Genomic DNA, 17,644 nt, shown 5'->3' with positions numbered 1-17,644 from the left:
GTCGCCATTGGAACGGAATCAAACATATACTCCGTTACTTATGTGGGACTAGAGATTTAGGATTATTCTATTCTGTCAAATCTCCTAAAAATCCTAGTTTGGTTGGATATGCAGATGCTGGTTATCTTTCTGACCCCCATAAGGCCCGTTCACAAACAGGATATGTTTTTACTTATAATGACACAGCTATATCATGGCGCTCTACCAAGCAAACCTTGGTTGCAACTTCTTCAAATCATTCAGAAATTTTAGCTCTCCATGAAGCCAACCGAGAATGTATATGGTTACGGTCTGTCATCCATCATATTCAAAATGCATGTAGTCTTCCTTCTACAACAGACACTCCTTCCATATTATATGAAGATAATGCAGCATGTATAGCCCAAATTAGAGGTGGGTACATCAAAGGAGACAGAACCAAACATATCTCACCGAAGTTCTTTTACACTCATGAGCTCCAGCAGAGTAAAAAGATTGATGTCAAGCAAATCAGATCCTATGAGAATCTTGCAGATTTGTTCACTAAGACACTACCGACATCAACATTTGAGAAGTTAGTGTATAACATCGGTATGCGGCGGCTCAACAAGCAACCAAGTTGATCCTATTATAAAGAGGGAGAGCGTTTATCAGGGGGAGCATTCATCAGGCAAATTTTGAAGGTTATTCAATATTGGACAAAAGATGCACTGTACTCTTTTTTCCTTCACTAGGTTTTGTCCCACTGGGTTTTCCTAGTAAGATTTTTAACGAGGCAGTTTAAGCACGTCCAACGCCAACTTACAGGACATTTAATAATTATGTTCCTTTGCTTTGGTTTTTATCCCACTGGGTTTTTCCTTAGCAAGGTTAATATAATTATCTGTAAGTGGTGAAAATCCAAGGGGGAGTGTTGCAGATGGTGGATTTTTCCACCCCCTCTTTTTGACTTTAGCCAAAAGAAATAGGAAGGCATTAAATGCCTCTGAAGCTTAGCCTGGAAGGAATTATTTTTATTGGCTGGAGGGGAGGCAAATTGCCTATAAATACCCCCTCCTCTCTTCATGTAAACTACAAAAATTTTCTCCTCTTCATCCGGAAATAATAATTGCTTTGCTCTCTTCCTCTCTTTTTATTCAATTCTTCTTTAATAATTTATCTTTGCTAAATTAATTTTATAACACCTATATGTACTAAAAGTCAATGTGCAAAATTTTACTGTTACAAATTTATTAAGAAATGTGGCCTCATCGTTCTATATGGAAAATGCCAATTAACCTACGGCAAAATGCTTGGTAAACCGTGTTTTGCATTTAATTTCTTTAAACTTCAATTGAAGTCCGTCAAATAACATCGTGTAATTCAATCCTTCAAGAAATAAAAGTTCAATGCCAAATCTTATATCATTAACATTCCATTAAGAAAGATGAAACAAGAATGTATAAAAAGCTTTACTAATGGGATTGCCTCAAATATACAATGATGCTACACACGTTATAAAATTGGGGAAATTGTAAACAAAGAAAAGAAAACCCTAGGTTAGAGATAGCTAAAGAATGGAATTGGCCGACTACAGCATGCCAAGAAGAGCTAGTATACAATGAATGAAGCTAATTTACATTTCTAGATATTATCTAAAACTGCCTCTTAAAACATTTACAAAAGGGTGACAAACAAAACACATTTCACCCCAAGCAAACTACTACCTGGAAAACTCAAACCCGTTAGACAGTTACAAAGAATTTATACCGAAGACGAGGCCTCCAATGACACTTGAAAAAGATGAGATGAATTTAAAGTTCTTTCAAGGTCTATTAATGGTCTTAGTCTTCTCTCTACCTCGTTACTTTGAAGATTCAACTCCTCCATAATCATAAACCAAGCAGATTTGCAAGATTCTTCATCCCTGAATGCTAGGGTCCATCTCCCGTCAAGTAAAGCTTTTGTTATCACTTTCCCGGATTTCGAAGGATCCATAAAGGGTAAAATAGATGGACGGATCCGCAAGTGCAACCATCTTGAATGCTTTTCATCAATTCTAGGCTGGAGGAAGAAGACACCAGAAAGAATATTAGACATTTGAAACATTTTAACTATGTCTTTTTGAGTCAAATTGCACATGTCAACAAAGTGAGCAAAGAAGAAAACACAGTCAGCATCAGACAGTACAAAATTAATATAACTTACTTTTGTCCTACAGTTTTTAATTAGATCACCATGACAGTGAAACATTTTGTAAAAGCACAACAGAATGCTAGCTTTCTTGCACGAACACAATCATAAATTATCAACATACATCGTCATAAAAATGACACATTTTCTTCTGGATTTGACACAATTTACTCACACTTTTATTTTACATCTAATAATTTGATTAACTAAGATGAATCATTGGGAACTCATTTTCCAATTTAAAAGATTTCTATGCTCCACAGATAGCACATGAATTAACATGGATAAAAAGAAAGAAAAAGACATACATTGGTGCCAGCCAAAGGTGCAGCTACACGAACAATCCCAAACTGCTGCTTCAAAGGTAATTCTTCTGCAAGTACAACCCATCCGGATGTGCCCATAGAGATTGCTAGAAAGAAAAAATGGCGTTCTCTACCCTTCTCAAATGCGATCCTACAAGGCACAGCATCAACTGCATATGGAAGTGACCAGAGTGATTTTTACAATGAAATGCAGTGGAACTCTAGGAACCAAAAGAGAAAACTACAAAAAGTTAAAAAGTCTATTTATGTATATAATAATCAATGGCATTACATAGACAAATTGTTCAGCAATTATTGTATTATTAGATTGATGCACTAACAAGCCTGAGATCACCTCTAATATACATAATTAACGTAGCCAAGAAAAATTTAAGTTGAATTTAATCCCAACTATTTAAAGTGTCATTCTATTAAGCCAACACTTGTGTAATAATTTAAGTAAAAACTGAAAAGACATATATACTGTCCTTTCAAGTGTGGATCTAAATGCATACCTCTCTTCTTTAATGGCAAACTATGTTGAACGCAGAAGTAAATCTATTTATCAGTACAAGTCTAATGAAAGCTAACGTTAACTGGAAAAAAACACAGAAGTTTTTATACTTTTAGTCTGTAGCTTATTGTCAGCACCCAAATATGTGTGTTTGTGTGTTTGTATGTGTGCATGTATGTGTGTGTTTGCACATGTGCCAGTGTATATATAAATATATAATTTATAGTCAGTTAAAAAACTAACCAATTTTCAATTCTGTGCCTGGCTTTGGACCCGAAATATCTAGACCAGCATTTCTTGCACGAGAATTTTCAGGGACATCAGATGGAGGATAGATAGGAGGTTGGTCAGGCAAAGTCCTACCAAGGGAGAAAATTTGAAGTTGAAGAAGAAGTACAAACACCTAAAAGAGAAGAGGTAAGAAGTATTAACAAATAAAACCATGCATACAAACAACAGCAAGTGCTAATAGAATTGAAGGAATGATGTTCACAGAAGACTAATGGTAATCAAAAAAATGCTGGTGAACTACTATAATTTTCTACTGAATCAGAAAAAATTTAACAGTGACATAATATAATTTTTCTACTGAGTACCAATGAAGATGGATAATGGGGAGGGGAATGGGATAAAGAGGAATGGTGGAGGGTACTTGAAATAATGTATTGCACTTCCCTTAAAAAAAAAAAAAGTGAGACACGAACCTTCACCAACTCACATAGCCTTTCACCAGCAGTAAAAGATGATTCACCAGGAATATTATCTGTATGTGCAACAGATATGCTAAATTTAAATTTGGCTTTAACAAATCCCAACCATATAAATAACCACAGAAGATGAAAATATAATTTCAAGATCCACAAATTGAGACCAATCATTTACACACAGTTGTCCAATCCTACCTTCAAAAGAAGACTTCTGTGATGGCATAAGTATGCATTTTGGTTCTTTCTGAGGAGATGCAGCTTCAATTACTGCAAAAATGATTTAAGAAAATTAGAAAAGCATTTGAAACACACATTTTATTCACAGCATTCAAGGTTCCATGAAGTACCTCTTTTGCACTTTTTCCACTCATTACAAAGCACTATAACAATTAGATCAGACCAGGCACCTCTAATCTCTTTTAGAAGAGCACCAGTGCAATTCTTGTATGAATCCTGTGCACAATAAGTCTACTATGTCAATGAACTATATTGCAAACTGTTTTTTGAAAAATTTCACCATAAAAATGAATCAATGAAGAGTAATATTAAAAAATAATAATAATAATAATAACAAAGTCCATGATTTCCAGTTACAAAAGGTGAAGCTACAAAAACTAACAATAATGGAAATATCTACTTTAAAATACAGTGATGGTACTGTGTTCTCATCCATAGCAAACCAGCGAGATACCTAATACTAGTGGCATACAACCTAAAGCTAAGAGATAACGTCAAAATTCCAACAGTTATTGATGGACTCATATTTTTATTTCAATACAAAGTACATATGGTTTATCATGTTCATTGTGAGAAATTTCCTCTTGTTAACAAATTTCTGTGAGGTAATTGCATGAAAAAGACTTTTAAAGTCAATTTTCTCAGTAAATGACAGAACAATAAAACTAATAAGTCCCAAAACAATAAAATCAAGAGGTACGCCCTCCTACGGGAGATTCTTCTGTTAACAACTCAGCCTAGAGGGTATTTGCAGTTATATCCAGTTATAGTTCACCTCACAAGGGCATCCCCTCAAAGGAAAAATACAATAGAACAGATCCGAGCCAATCGGGCACCAATTTAAATCACTGAAAGCAGAACACATTGTTTGTATGAGTGCAATAGCAGTATCTCAAAAATATAGTAAAGAGTTTAGTATGCAGTAAGTTATGGTTCAGTAAAAATCTTCCAATAACATCTAGTAATTCATTTCAGTTAAACTGTCAACAAAAATATAATTGTTATATGTTAAAACTAGCTGAATATCGACACTGTAAATGCTGTGTAATTCCAAAGATCTATTTTTGCTCCCAACTTACCTTCAGCAATTTTAGATGATGCCTGTTGAACTCTGCCTCACTATAAGGGAGTAACTGGCGCAGTAGCCAACCACCATCCCACAATGTTTCTGCTGATATATTTGAGCGGCAAAAAAGACTAACCAATGCGTCAAGCACCTAGAACATATTCCATGACAATATTTAATTGCTGTTTACAAACTTCTGAAAAATTTTCAATATGTTCATCAATCAGTAGGGAATATCACTGGAAACTGCTGCAGTTTCAGTTATATAACGTAAACTTAGTTTCAAGTTTCATCATATTAATGAAATATGCCAAATCAGCAAGTAGACATGACTTCATTACACTACACTTCATCTTCATAAATGGTATTTCTCTTTAAAAAAAAAAAAGTTCAGTCACTTTTTTTTTGGCACTTAAGAGATTGATTTCTATTCTTGACTCATGCATGTAACATACCTGTAGTCGATTAACATGAGGGCTTGCTCCCAAGTTCAGAGAAGAAGGAAATACACCATATTGTTCCTGTTAGTTACAAATGTATATGTATGATATAATGTCAAGAAAAGAATTCTTAGAATATATATGGCAGGCATCTGTAAAAAACAAGCAACACATAAAACTAGGACAAAATAAATGTAAACAAGGAGAGAATGTGCTGAAATTTGTGAAAATTTAAAACTAAAACTACCTAGAAAACTGAACATTTGATAGTTCATGAAGAATTAAGGCCTTGAATTTCATTAACCACAGTTACACAGATACACTTCCCTATTCATGATTCCATGGATATAATAATGAAATTAACACAAGCCAATCCTTTTACCTAGAAAAAACTTCACCCATAGTATATGACAAAGTGGAAACACAAAACAAATGAAAGAAAAGCCACTATTTAGCTTTATTAGGATGTTGAATCCATAACAAGATGAAGCCCCGAAGGTAACATAAAAAATTATTGATCTAACCACCAATAATTTGTAACATAACAGATCTTTCAATAGTAGACTGTTCAAAATACCAGTACAGTAAGGGAAATAATATTCTTAATTTAACTAAAATCCGTAACTAGAAAAGTAAAATTAATAAGAAATAAATATGAAAACCAAACTTAACAAAATTAAGTTTTCCTAAATTATGAAACCTAATTAGAATAGAAACATAATTGTGATTGCAAACAAAGTTGAAATACATTAGTTCACTAGTATATGCAAACAACTCAAATATTTTTAACATGAAACTCAGGTGTACAACTGTGTTTCTAAGGAGGGAGAAAAGAGATGAATATATATTAAAACAAATTCAAGAAATAGAGTAGTTATATAATAAAAGTTTAGACTTTAGTTATATGATACATGAGAGGGTATCAGGAATCTCTTGGCAATGAAAACTTCGACATTGTCAATTAATTGTCACAATGATAGATTTGAAGGAAGAAAACTGCATTGGTGATTGCAAAGGACACAGACAATAATACAATTAAAGAAAGAGGGCAAGAAATACAGCATGGAAAAGCATCTAACAATAATACCTTCAGCTTAAGTAAATAGCCATCAAGTTCACTACTGATACCATCCTTTAGCAGGTTACTTTCTGATGAAAAAAGTTGCTCTTCAGCGGAGACCTCGCCAACCAAAGCTTCCTGTAAGATTAAAAACACAAAAAAGATTACATATCGATTAAATAAGCAATCAACAAGAAAAGTTGATGGAGTAGTAGAAGAAACAATTATTTTAAGTTCATTAAAGAAGGATATAAATATTTGAATTTAATTGAACTCCATTACACAAAAAAATCCATTTCCAATTTCATTAAAGTTGCAAGTATAAATGTGGAACTAAATAAACTTAAAACAAAATTACATAGGTTAATCATATGTACATATTTGCATAGCAAATTTATCAAAGAATATTACAAAAGTTGAATCCTGTACTCAAAGTATAATATTAAAGCTTTCCAAATCAAGAAATTGACATATATATTTTTTATTTATTAGGATATTAAAAAAAAATCAACATAGGAAGTATGAATTGTTAGATGTATATTTTCAGCTTATAAAATAAAATATGCTTGTTTATATTTTCAACATTATATATCTTCTAATTTACATTAAATTATTTGACAAATTAATCAATGATTTGAAAAAGAAAAACTATGGGTAATTTAGTAGATTGGGCTTAAAGTACAAAAATGGGCTAAAATACAAAAAATGTACTAAAACCACTGAAATTTGTCAGCCAATGTTCAGAGTAAATGTGTTTATTAAGTAGTAGATTAAAGTCAAAAAGATATTCAAACTTCATATTTTAATGATTTACAATATATTGGGTTTAAAATAAAAATATGAGCATGTGTTTTGATTGAACTTAAACTACAAAAATCAGGTTTTATATATACATATATATGTATATATTAGAATTTAGGTGCTCGGTAACTAGCAACCCACTAAAACCTACCCAACCCAACCCAACCCACTGACAGTTTTCAACAATGGGTTGGGTTGGATTGGGTTGAACTACTTCATAACAGCCCAAACTTGCATTCTTGCCATCCTTATTCTTTGTTATGAGTGAAGAATGTCCAACTATGATATCCTAATATCTGAATTCATCACCTGATTGAAGCTATTCTTTACAAATGAGTGATTTGTCAAGATTGTCCAACAACTATAGCCTATTTACTTCCAAACTTTGTCTCCTAATTGAAGCTATATTTTAATAATGAGCATATGCTTACAGCTATTTGCTTGGTTAAAAGGTCTTGCGTAATATGTTACAAGCTGAGTGCTAGTCAACTACCCAAAAGACTAGACTACTAAGTATGTTGTTTACTCAACCTTATAAGCCCAAGACTAAAACTCAACATGGGTGGGCTTAGGAAGGGCATCATATCTGGCAATATTACTAACCAGTCCAACTCACCCTTAGATCAGTTAAGTTAATCTCACCCACCCTATCACATGACACCCTCATCACATCTGACATCATCACTAACAAGTCTGCCATTACACTAGACAGCTGACTTACCACTAAGTCTGTTTAAGAAACCTAACCCTTTGTTGATCCTTGGGTTGGTTTTAAACCTGTATAGCAAGACTAACTCATCCCTTGTTGGCTTGGATAGGTCAATCTAGGAAACCTCACCCCTTGTTGATTCCTAGGCCAATTTAGGTAGACCTAGCAAACAAACAGGTCAGACGGGGTCAAACAGTTATAAGTTGAAGACAGATCGAGTTATAAGGCTAGAAATCTAGAAACCCATACCTGAACCTGCAAGTACAAGTAGACCTACAGGTATCCGTGTTAATTCTTTTTAATTATATTTTTTTATATTGTTTTAAATTTTCATAAATTCTTCACTATACATTCATGAATTTAGTATCTCCTTTGATTACCAAAAATAATTTACAAATAATTAACAACATCTAACCACAACCAACTCTAATGATCAAGTTACCATTCATTTTGTTGCGGAAATAAAAAAACTAGAGAAAAACTAACTTTTCTGATTGCTATTTAGAGAAACCAAACAAAAAGTAGGGAAAACCAAATCTTCTAGATAAGATTGATAGAAAGAAAACTTCTCACATAATGACAATTTGCTCTCACATCACTCCAAAGATTTCTCAATCATTTCATAATCTTTTTCTTCTCAAAATTCAGAAAAACTATAAATTAAAAAACTAAAGATCATGGGTTAACTACATCAAATACAATCTTGTCAAAAACCCCTCATTTGAGAAATGAGAAAGTGAGATCAGATGGGAACAAAAGAAAAAAAACCCTAAAATTAACAACTGAAATGAGAAATGAAAAAGAACAAATTTTGCATTGGTAAAAGAACAGTTACAACAAAAAATGGTTTAAACTAAATGAAAGAAGAAAGAGGATGATGGGCTTAATCCTGGTAGAAGGACAAATGACATTTGATTTGATGAAGCTGAGAAATGAGATTGCAAAACTTATTATGTAATTGAGAAATAAAATAATTTCTTTTTCTAAAATAATTTGTGTTACCCATGGGTATACCCGGCCCATGGACAAAAACAGATGTTTTGCAGGTCTGGGTCCAGGTCCAAAAAGTTAAAAGCTGTACTCGTTTTCTAAACGGGCACCCATGGGTAACCCGCTTAGTTTGTCAGGTCTAGATGTAGGAAAATTTTATCAGGAGACTAACTTATCACTTATTGATTTGAATAGCATACATGGCACATGAAAACCTGGGCCTACTTTGATACTACTTGTGCACTTTCCAAAAGACTAGCCTCATAGATACAACTGCTTACCTAGCCTTACAAACCAAAGAGAAAACACATTTTTAACCAATATGGGATTTGCAGTTTGTTATGTTTGGTATTCCGAATGTTTCACAACATTCAAGACTGGAAAGTTTCTTCAACCAAAGCTTCTTCATACTTCAAGATGATTTCCTAGTCATTGGTTTGCCTAATCTAGTTCTAATCATGCTAGTCTATAAGCATGTAGCAATTTACTACATAATTTGCAAAATCTTCCACTTGTAAGACAATAGATTTTGACTTGCTTTATACTTACCTTCTTTATAGGCTATTTTCAAGATTTGTGATTTCCTGTTTCTCTCTTCCAACAAAATCATACTTCTTCCAGAATGATAATACTATTAAATTCACTCTTAGCATGTTACTTTAACATCTAAAATTTTACTTACCCACCTTTGACCCCACACCGGAACAAAAAGAAAAAGGTAGTATTAGAAGGTCAACTTACTGATTTTAATAGCAAGGATTCTTAAAAAGTATGTAGCTTCAATTTCCGAACCATCAAAACAAATTACTGGTCTTTGATTACTTCTCCATCTTACAATTTCACATATATCAAGATAGCATTAGAATTACATAGGTCCTTGGCTTAGATTCTAATTTCAACGCAAGTTTTATCATTGGAACTAAAAAAACTCTTTCGTCAATGCACACAAAAAAGAAAAAAAATATGTCATCAGAATCTATTCAACAACAAGCAATATAGTACCAGACAATTTTATTCTACTTTAATCCAATGAAGCCTTCAAATCTGGTACATAATATCACATCAATTCACAGCAGATACATTGAAAAAAATAAGTAGATTAATCTTCACAATGACTTACCAGCAAAAGTTTCTTGTGTTGTTTTCGCTGAGGAAGAATGCCAAGGGCATCTAACATTGATTCATCCAATTCTATGAATACAGATACAAAATCAGAAAAGTAAAATAGGGAGCAAACAAGTAAGATGAATAAATTAAAATTCAATAATGTAACCTTTTGTTTGCAATAATGTTGCCAGCACACTCAGAGAACCCAACACGTGTACATCATCTCCACTAGTAACATAAGAAAGCAAAGCCTCCCTACACAATATATATTTCACTGCTATCATACAAGATACTAAATGGAAAGAACTGTTTATAGCACTTGACCATATTCAGGTGAAGTTTGAGTGAATTAGAAAATATAATTCTTTTCATGACTCAAAAAAGGTAAATTAGCTCGGTATTAAGAAAATAAAAGACCAAAATCTCCATGCCAACAATCAAAATACGAACAAGCAGTAGAAAAAGAAAGGGGGAGGGGCCAACTAAAGCTAAAAATTATCAATCAAGAGCAAAGAAATAATATTAAATTAAACTATGCGGAAAGAGATACAAGAGAATTGATATCGTAATTTATAGGCAGCAAGTAGACAACACAAATTATGGTTCGCAATCAACTTTACTAAATACTACTACTACTACAACTAATAAAAAGTATAGTTATTAAAACTTTAATTTGGCCTCAACAAAAGAGTGGAACACATTAACTGAGAACTCTCTCCCCCCTCAGCGCACAACCCCTCCCCCCGCCCCCCCTTTTCTTTTCCTCTTCTGCTGGGGACCCTAAAAAGCATAACTAAAAGTTCTCGCTTTTACTAAATCCCAATACAACCCATTTAATGAATTACATGTCACCACTAAACCAAAAAGCTTGAGCAGATAGGTAAGTACCTAAAAATACTATTTTTCTAACAAAAGACAATATGAAAACTAACAAATAATGAAGAACAACATGACCAAAAGTAATTCGTTGGAAGAAGATGATATCACATTACTTATTCAAGATGTCATATCCACCCTTTTTCTTTTGACCAACAAGGAAACAAAATTCATTGAGCACTAATTCACCAAGCCAGAGAAAGAAATAATTATGGTATGAATTAAATTTATAGTTGGATGACAAAGAAAAAATTAGGAAAAAGAAAAGAATCAGGAGGAAACACATAAATGTGTACGAGTATAGCGGAACTATCAAAAAGGAAACAATTAATCCAGAATACATAGTTTCCATCTCAGAAACACAATCACAAAATATAAAGATTCAAAACCCTCAATGTCAGTGAAGTAAAGAAGCCTTTCAGAAGTAAAGACTAAGTTTGATAAACCAGCATGCTATCTGTGCTTTTCAGAGATCAAAAAACCAGAACTCTTGTCAATAACTAATTTGATGATGATTATGTAAAAACCATATGATTGTTATAAGGGGGGTATCTATTCTATCAGCACCAAAGTCATGAATCACATTAAGCTCATAATCAAAAGGTAATGGAACTGATAATTTAACTCAACATAATCAATGACAGGGTACCTCAAAGCCATATCAGAAGAACTTCGGTTATTATGCTTTATATTATCTTCAGTTTCCACTTCAGTGTGACAATTATCATCTGGCTGTAACCTTTCACCAGCAAAAACATGACCAGGCATATAGCCATTCTGTTTACTTTCTAAATGCTTAATGTAGGCTTCTGGCGGGCAGAAAAGAGCAGCAGCAACCATGTTCGACAAATCTCTGATTTTAACGATGCGCAAGATGCAACAAAATAGATACAAGCTAGTGACAGCACCAATGACGTTTTCCTACATTTACAAGCTACCAATGTTAAAAAGGAAAAGGTAAAAAGCATATAAACTTAAATACAGTTAGAAACTAGCCACACCTATGATGAAGATAATTAAAGACCAAAAATAAAGGAAAGGAAGCATAGAAAAAGTAAAGGAGCATACATCAACAGTATTTTTTTGTAGAGATGGAAGCAGCAATGGAAGTATCAAAAGTTGCAACATATGGTCTGTTATTAACTTTCCCACATCAGGGATTCCAGCAGAAATAACATCGCTAAAATAGTAAAGATTGTCCTCAATTTCATCCACAGCAGCAAGAATTATAGAGGTTGAATCTGGGGATGGGTTTCTGTCTCAATAACCAAGTGAAACTTGTTTAGGAAATAAGCACATTATGTTCATTGTCAATAATTATCAAAATTTCTAGTTCTTACTTCTGAGTTTGTGAGACTAATTTATTTAAATCATTGCACTGCTTCCCAAAAAATGAAACCAAATTTGAAAAATATTCTGCATGAGGAGCACTAGTGATATATCTGTTGACACTTTCATCTCCAACTAAAAAAACACAGCAAGCGCATCAGATAATAAAATTTAATTATCTTTAGTATAATAGCATTTTATAAAATTTGATAGACTTTACCATACTTGCATTTCATAAAATTGGATAGACTACAGAATAATTGCATTATAGAAAAGGTTAATTTCATTCCCCAACCTGAGAGATCATTATGTCTAAAGTGCCCCAGCGAATTTTATATATTTGCAACGGTTTTTGATATTTTTCAAGGAGGTTTTTAGTTTCAAGGGCTATTTGATAGGTTTTGAATCACAGGGGCACTTGAGACTTAGCAACCTCACAAGGGGCAGATAAAATTAAACTTTTAAAGAAAATTAAAGAGATTTAAAAAAATGACATAAAACAACTGACCATGATATACATTAAGTGATAGGGCACGTACTGCAGTGCGAACCATGTTCTCTTCATGGAAAGCAAACTGTATTGCCTGAGTATACAGTGGAAAAGAAACTACTTCCTCCTAGACAAACAAAAGTTTGGATAATCATACCAAAAAAAAGAAGGCAACAAGGAAGAAATATGATACTAATATGACAAGATCATTCATTGTGGCCACAGAATTGTCTTGGAAGTTATGCCATGCATTGCTAAGTTCGAAACCCAACACCTCCTTTGATGCAAACTAAGGAATAACTATTATTCAATAATGTAATGGCTGTTCAACAGTGCCAGTCTCTTTACTACTCAGTTGAATATGTTCTGATCCTAACTTCATCCAGATTTTAAATAGATTTTATCATGGAATAAATTCAATACACAAATGAGGAGATAGCTTACATTTTGAGTCTTCACAAGCAAAGATATTGTATTCTTGTTTAGTTTTCCACTTGTTGCTCTGCAATAAATACAATGCATGCGAGTGGATAACACAGTCAGCTTAAAAAGGCCTGTAATTGTTAACAGCTGACATAAACAACAAGGACAAATAAACAGTATAATCACCAGATACGAATTACTTAAGCAAACCTTAAGAAAGATATGTAGTACGACAACAGCTCTTCATTGCGGAAGTCAAATGAATATGTTATTAAATAATTAATATGTTCATTACTAAACATATAATCTGCAAAAACAATTCCAAAAGAAAAACCATTAAATCCATCAAGAAATTAAAGCACCCACATAAATAGATTCTCCCTCAAAGAACCAACTCACAAATAGCATGATCATTTTTCAAATTCTGGATCATAATACTCATTGTCTGCAATAACTGAAGTGAAACAGTCACAGTTCTGCTAACTTTTAGTATACGAACAAACTCCCCCATGACTTGCTTCTCCATGAAAAATCTAAACATAAATAACCATCTCATAAATTACAAAAATCAAAATATAAACATCAAAGTAGCAATAACCATAGAAGTGAAGTCCCACTCGAAAAAGGCCGAGTCATGCTGGTCCCCGTATGTTAACAACTCCGCAATTGATCTCAAAGCCTCAATGACAAAATCCTTCATAAGAAATAAAACTTGAGACCATCAACAACACAGAAAAACAACTAAATTACAAGTAACGAAATGAAAATTTCTAACCTTGTTAACATCATTAACAATTTGAACTTTCTGCAGCTGATCAGTCAAATATCTGCACAGTAATTCACCTCAAATAAATAAAAAAGAAGGGATCATTGAAAGTCTAAACAAATTTAAAAAATTTTCCTCAATATGGCTTTAATTTTGAACATAGAAAGAATAGAAATAGATCTAAAATTAAAAAACGAAACCTGAGTTCTTCCACAGAGAACCGATCTCTGGATCTCCAGAAGGAAAACCACATGATCGTGAACGATTAAATCCTTGAATTGAGCTCGTAAAATTCTAAATTGCAATTCATTCTTCTTAAAATACAAAAACTTTACCAATTCGAAATCGTGATCAGAAAAAATTTCTGTTCCTTAGCTTTTGTTCTATTAGAATTCGGATTAAGGGCAGAAAGATTTGACAGAAAAACAAGAGGGTTTTTTAGCCCAAATTTACATAACTGAACCCAGGCTGCAGGCCTACTGAGCCCTTTATTTCTATCTCGGCATTAAAAAAAAAGTATATATTTAATTGAATAGGATCTGTTCCGTTGGGCCCCCAATCATCAAACTGAACACGGCCCAAATTTTTTATTTTTATTTTTTTATATAATTACAACTTTATCATTATATTAAATAGAATTTACTTATTATTTTAACAACATCCAAACATTTAGGTGATGTTTGGTAACTTGTCCAGTAGCTATATAATGCTCACAATTAAATAAAAGCAATGCTACGTGTATCTAATTTTAATTACTTAATTAGATATTTAGATAACATGTTATTATATAATTGAATATTATTTTATTTTTCATTTAAAATTACTAAATCAAATGATAACATATTATTCAGATACCCAAGTGAATATTTAAAATTAGGTGTATATAGTTTTATTGATTAAATAATGAATAAGCATGCCACATGCCCCAAAAAAAAAGTGAATTTAACCAAAAAAAAAAACAATGCTAAGACTTTTGAAATCTTGCAAACAAACATGTTTAAAAAATTGCAAATGAGCTCTTAAAATTTGTATCTTCTTAACAAGTTTGAAAACTTACAAATCAATCCCTATAAATTGGTTTTCTTCCTCATTTTCATTGAAAAATTCATTGAGCTCGCTCATTATGTCTATCTATACAACCTAGGAAACAAACTAAAAAAATTGTATAGGTTGGATTCGATTTGAGTTTAACCAAGCTCAAGCTCAGCTCAAGCTTGAACTTGCTTTAGTGGAGTCAAGTTCAAATTCACTTTAGTAGAGTCAAACTTGAGTTAGGCTTATTTGAGAGAAGTTAAGCTTGAGTTCAAACTTGAATCGAGCTTTAAGCTCAATTTGAAATTGAAATGACGTTATTTTAATACGTATTGGTCAAAACAACGTTGTTTTAGTCAATTCGTATCAAATTTTTCAAGTTTGCAAGTCTTACGAGTTAAACACCCATATAGTTCAAGTTCACAAGCTCGAGCTCAAAAATATTAAACTTTCAAGCTCAAGCTCACTTGATTCAAGTTCATTTCAAGCTCGTTTAAGCCAAGTTTGAACAAATTTGGCCCAAATCCAACCCTAACTGTATGTAGATTGAACTTTTCATTTTCTCAAAACTAGAATGTTTGGCTTTTATCTTTTATAGATGCTTGCTTGAAAGAGGTAAAAAAAGAGAATAACCATACGTAGAAGAGTAAATTAGATTTGGCATTTGGAGAAGCCTTTAATTCAAAGGAGAAAGGAGCACAAATGTTATATCTTTGTATGGGGCAATAAAATAAGTCCTTCCTTTTGTGGTCAGTTGAATTTAGCTATTGAAGCCTTGCTTGTTCTTATTGAGCTAGGGATGGTTCCCTACATTTGACACTGACTATCTCTCAATCCGCTATAATTTTTTTGTTAATACTCATTCTTGTTATGTAAAGTTTTATTCAATATTTAAGAACCGAACAAGATATCAACTTGGTGAAGAGGCAATTTGATCCAATCGATAGTTAGATTGTTTAACTAATGGTCAAACCAATTAATTGTTCAAATATATATTTAAAACAATTTTATATAATTAATTATTAAGTAATTTTAATTGTTTTAGCATAAAAATATATTTAGTTTGATAATATGCGTGCTCTAAATTAATGGATAAGATTTTGAATTCAAGTCCCAACAAATGAATTTGAAAATTTTAATTTTCTTTTTTGTTGACCTCAATAATGAGGTTTTTACCTTATCTAACTTCTCAAACTAGTAGGTAATGGTTTTTTAATCAATCAAGATTAGTTTTTAAAATCATGGTTTTACTCTCGATGGCAAGGCTAAAGAGAAAGTGAGAAGGAGGACAAAATTAAAAAAAAAAAAGAAATTTTGAAGAAGTAAGGACAAGAAGAAGAAGAAGAAAGAGAAAGAAGTGGCATAAGATAAAAGAGAAAGGAGAAGAAAAAGACAAAGAACAAGAAACTTTAATATGGGGGTAATATGGTAATTTCAACCTTTGTATTATGTCAACATTATCAGACTTAGGTTTTGAATAAGAAAATGTGATTTATAAATTTAGCGGGTGATAAAATGTTTTAAGGCTAAACCTTGGGTGGATAAATTTGATCATTCAAAATTTTAAGATATGTTTTGTAATTTTTTCATTTCAAATTATAAGTATTAAGTGTTTTTTTTATAAATATTTGAGGGATATTAATTAAAATCGACAAAAATTTTTCTGCATAAACCTTTTTAGGCAAATGTGCAGTGATTTTACTTTTATAAGCAAATTTACTTTTAATTTCAAAAATACCCTTCCCAACTTATTACTTGACTTTTAGCAACTTATGTGTGCGTATCATAATGTATGGGTGTGTACAAGGTGCATATAAAGTGTGTATAGGGTGCGTACAGGGTGCGTACAAGGTGCGTATAGGTTGCGTGGGTGCATGTGAGTGCATACAAAGTGCGTGGGTGCGTGCAAAGTACGTCGGTGCGTGCAGGTGGTACAAAGTGCGTGAGTGCGTGTGGAGTGCGTTCAGGGTGTGTAAGGGTGCATGGGTGCGTAAAAAATATAAAAATAAATATATATATATATAAATAAATAAATATATATATATAAATAAATTTATTTATTTATTTATTTATATTTTTTATGCACCCGCACGCACCTACGCACCCTGTACGTACTTCGCACGCACCCATGCACCCTGTACGTACTCCACACGCATCCACGCACTCTGTATGCACCCGCACGCACCTTCCACGCACTCATGCACCCTATGCGCACCTACGCACCCTGTAAAACCCTTCACATCCCACACACGAAATTGTTGAAAGTGACGTAATAAACCAGGAGGGTATTTTTGAAATTACAAATAAATTTGCTTATAAAGGTAAAACCACTGTACATTTGCCTAAAAAGGTTTACATGAAAAAAATTTCGCCGATTTTAATTAATATTTTTATTTAGAATATGAAAACTATTAATTTTACATAAATATTCTTTCAAAACTATCATTTTTAATATTTAACAGAAGTTGTAAAATATTTTATATAACTTTTTAATTTTGTATAAAATTTGAGGGATTTAATGTAAGAATTATGGCTCATGTAGCGTTAAAAAATTTATTTTATTAAATATAATTATATTTATTTAATTAAATAATTAATATTTAATAAGATTTTTAATACTTAAATTTTTATTGACTAATGT

The 17,644-nt window shown here is 32.4% G+C and overlaps 1 protein-coding gene across 2 annotated transcripts; it reads right to left on the bottom strand.

Annotated features, from left to right (window-relative positions):
* Window positions 1-1,408: 1,408 nt before the first annotated feature.
* LOC123200695 (protein TRANSPARENT TESTA 9) lies at window positions 1,409-14,427 on the bottom strand. 2 transcript variants are annotated; one of them, XM_044616028.1, is made up of 21 exons: window positions 14,172-14,422; window positions 13,981-14,032; window positions 13,823-13,899; window positions 13,605-13,738; window positions 13,416-13,512; window positions 13,227-13,284; window positions 12,801-12,909; window positions 12,304-12,427; window positions 12,032-12,218; window positions 11,613-11,884; window positions 10,254-10,342; window positions 10,101-10,171; window positions 6,508-6,618; window positions 5,436-5,501; window positions 4,994-5,131; window positions 4,025-4,130; window positions 3,873-3,944; window positions 3,675-3,733; window positions 3,214-3,373; window positions 2,460-2,626; window positions 1,409-2,022 (listed from the first exon to the last, which is right to left on the bottom strand). In XM_044616028.1, exons 1-21 carry the CDS (start codon window positions 14,222-14,224, stop codon window positions 1,723-1,725), a joined length of 2,502 nt encoding a protein of 833 aa, XP_044471963.1. In that variant the 5' UTR covers window positions 14,225-14,422; the 3' UTR covers window positions 1,409-1,722. The 2 variants fall into 2 exon arrangements, 1 of the variants encoding a protein (XP_044471963.1); XR_006498664.1 differs by having other exon boundaries at window positions 1,707-2,022; window positions 2,460-2,607; window positions 14,172-14,427.
* Window positions 14,428-17,644: the final 3,217 nt, after the last annotated feature.

Source organism: Mangifera indica, chromosome 17 (genome assembly GCF_011075055.1).
Source record: "Mangifera indica cultivar Alphonso chromosome 17, CATAS_Mindica_2.1, whole genome shotgun sequence".
In the NCBI taxonomy this organism is placed as follows: domain Eukaryota; kingdom Viridiplantae; phylum Streptophyta; class Magnoliopsida; order Sapindales; family Anacardiaceae; genus Mangifera; species Mangifera indica.
This window is presented reverse-complemented; position numbering and strand designations above follow the sequence as displayed.

Bases quoted from the DNA above. Each gene is read 5' to 3' on its own strand.
- LOC123200695 (XM_044616028.1), bottom strand. From the start codon at position 14,224: ATGTGGTTTTCCTTCTGGAGATCCAGAGATCGGTTCTCTGTGGAAGAA. The intron at 3,945-4,024 runs GTACTTCATGGA...TCATTTTTGCAG, and splicing joins GTGGAAAAAGTGCAAAAGAG to TAATTGAAGCTGCATCTCCT. The intron at 2,023-2,459 runs GTATGTCTTTTT...TTCTTCCTCCAG, and splicing joins CACCTTTGGCTGGCACCAAT to CCTAGAATTGATGAAAAGCA.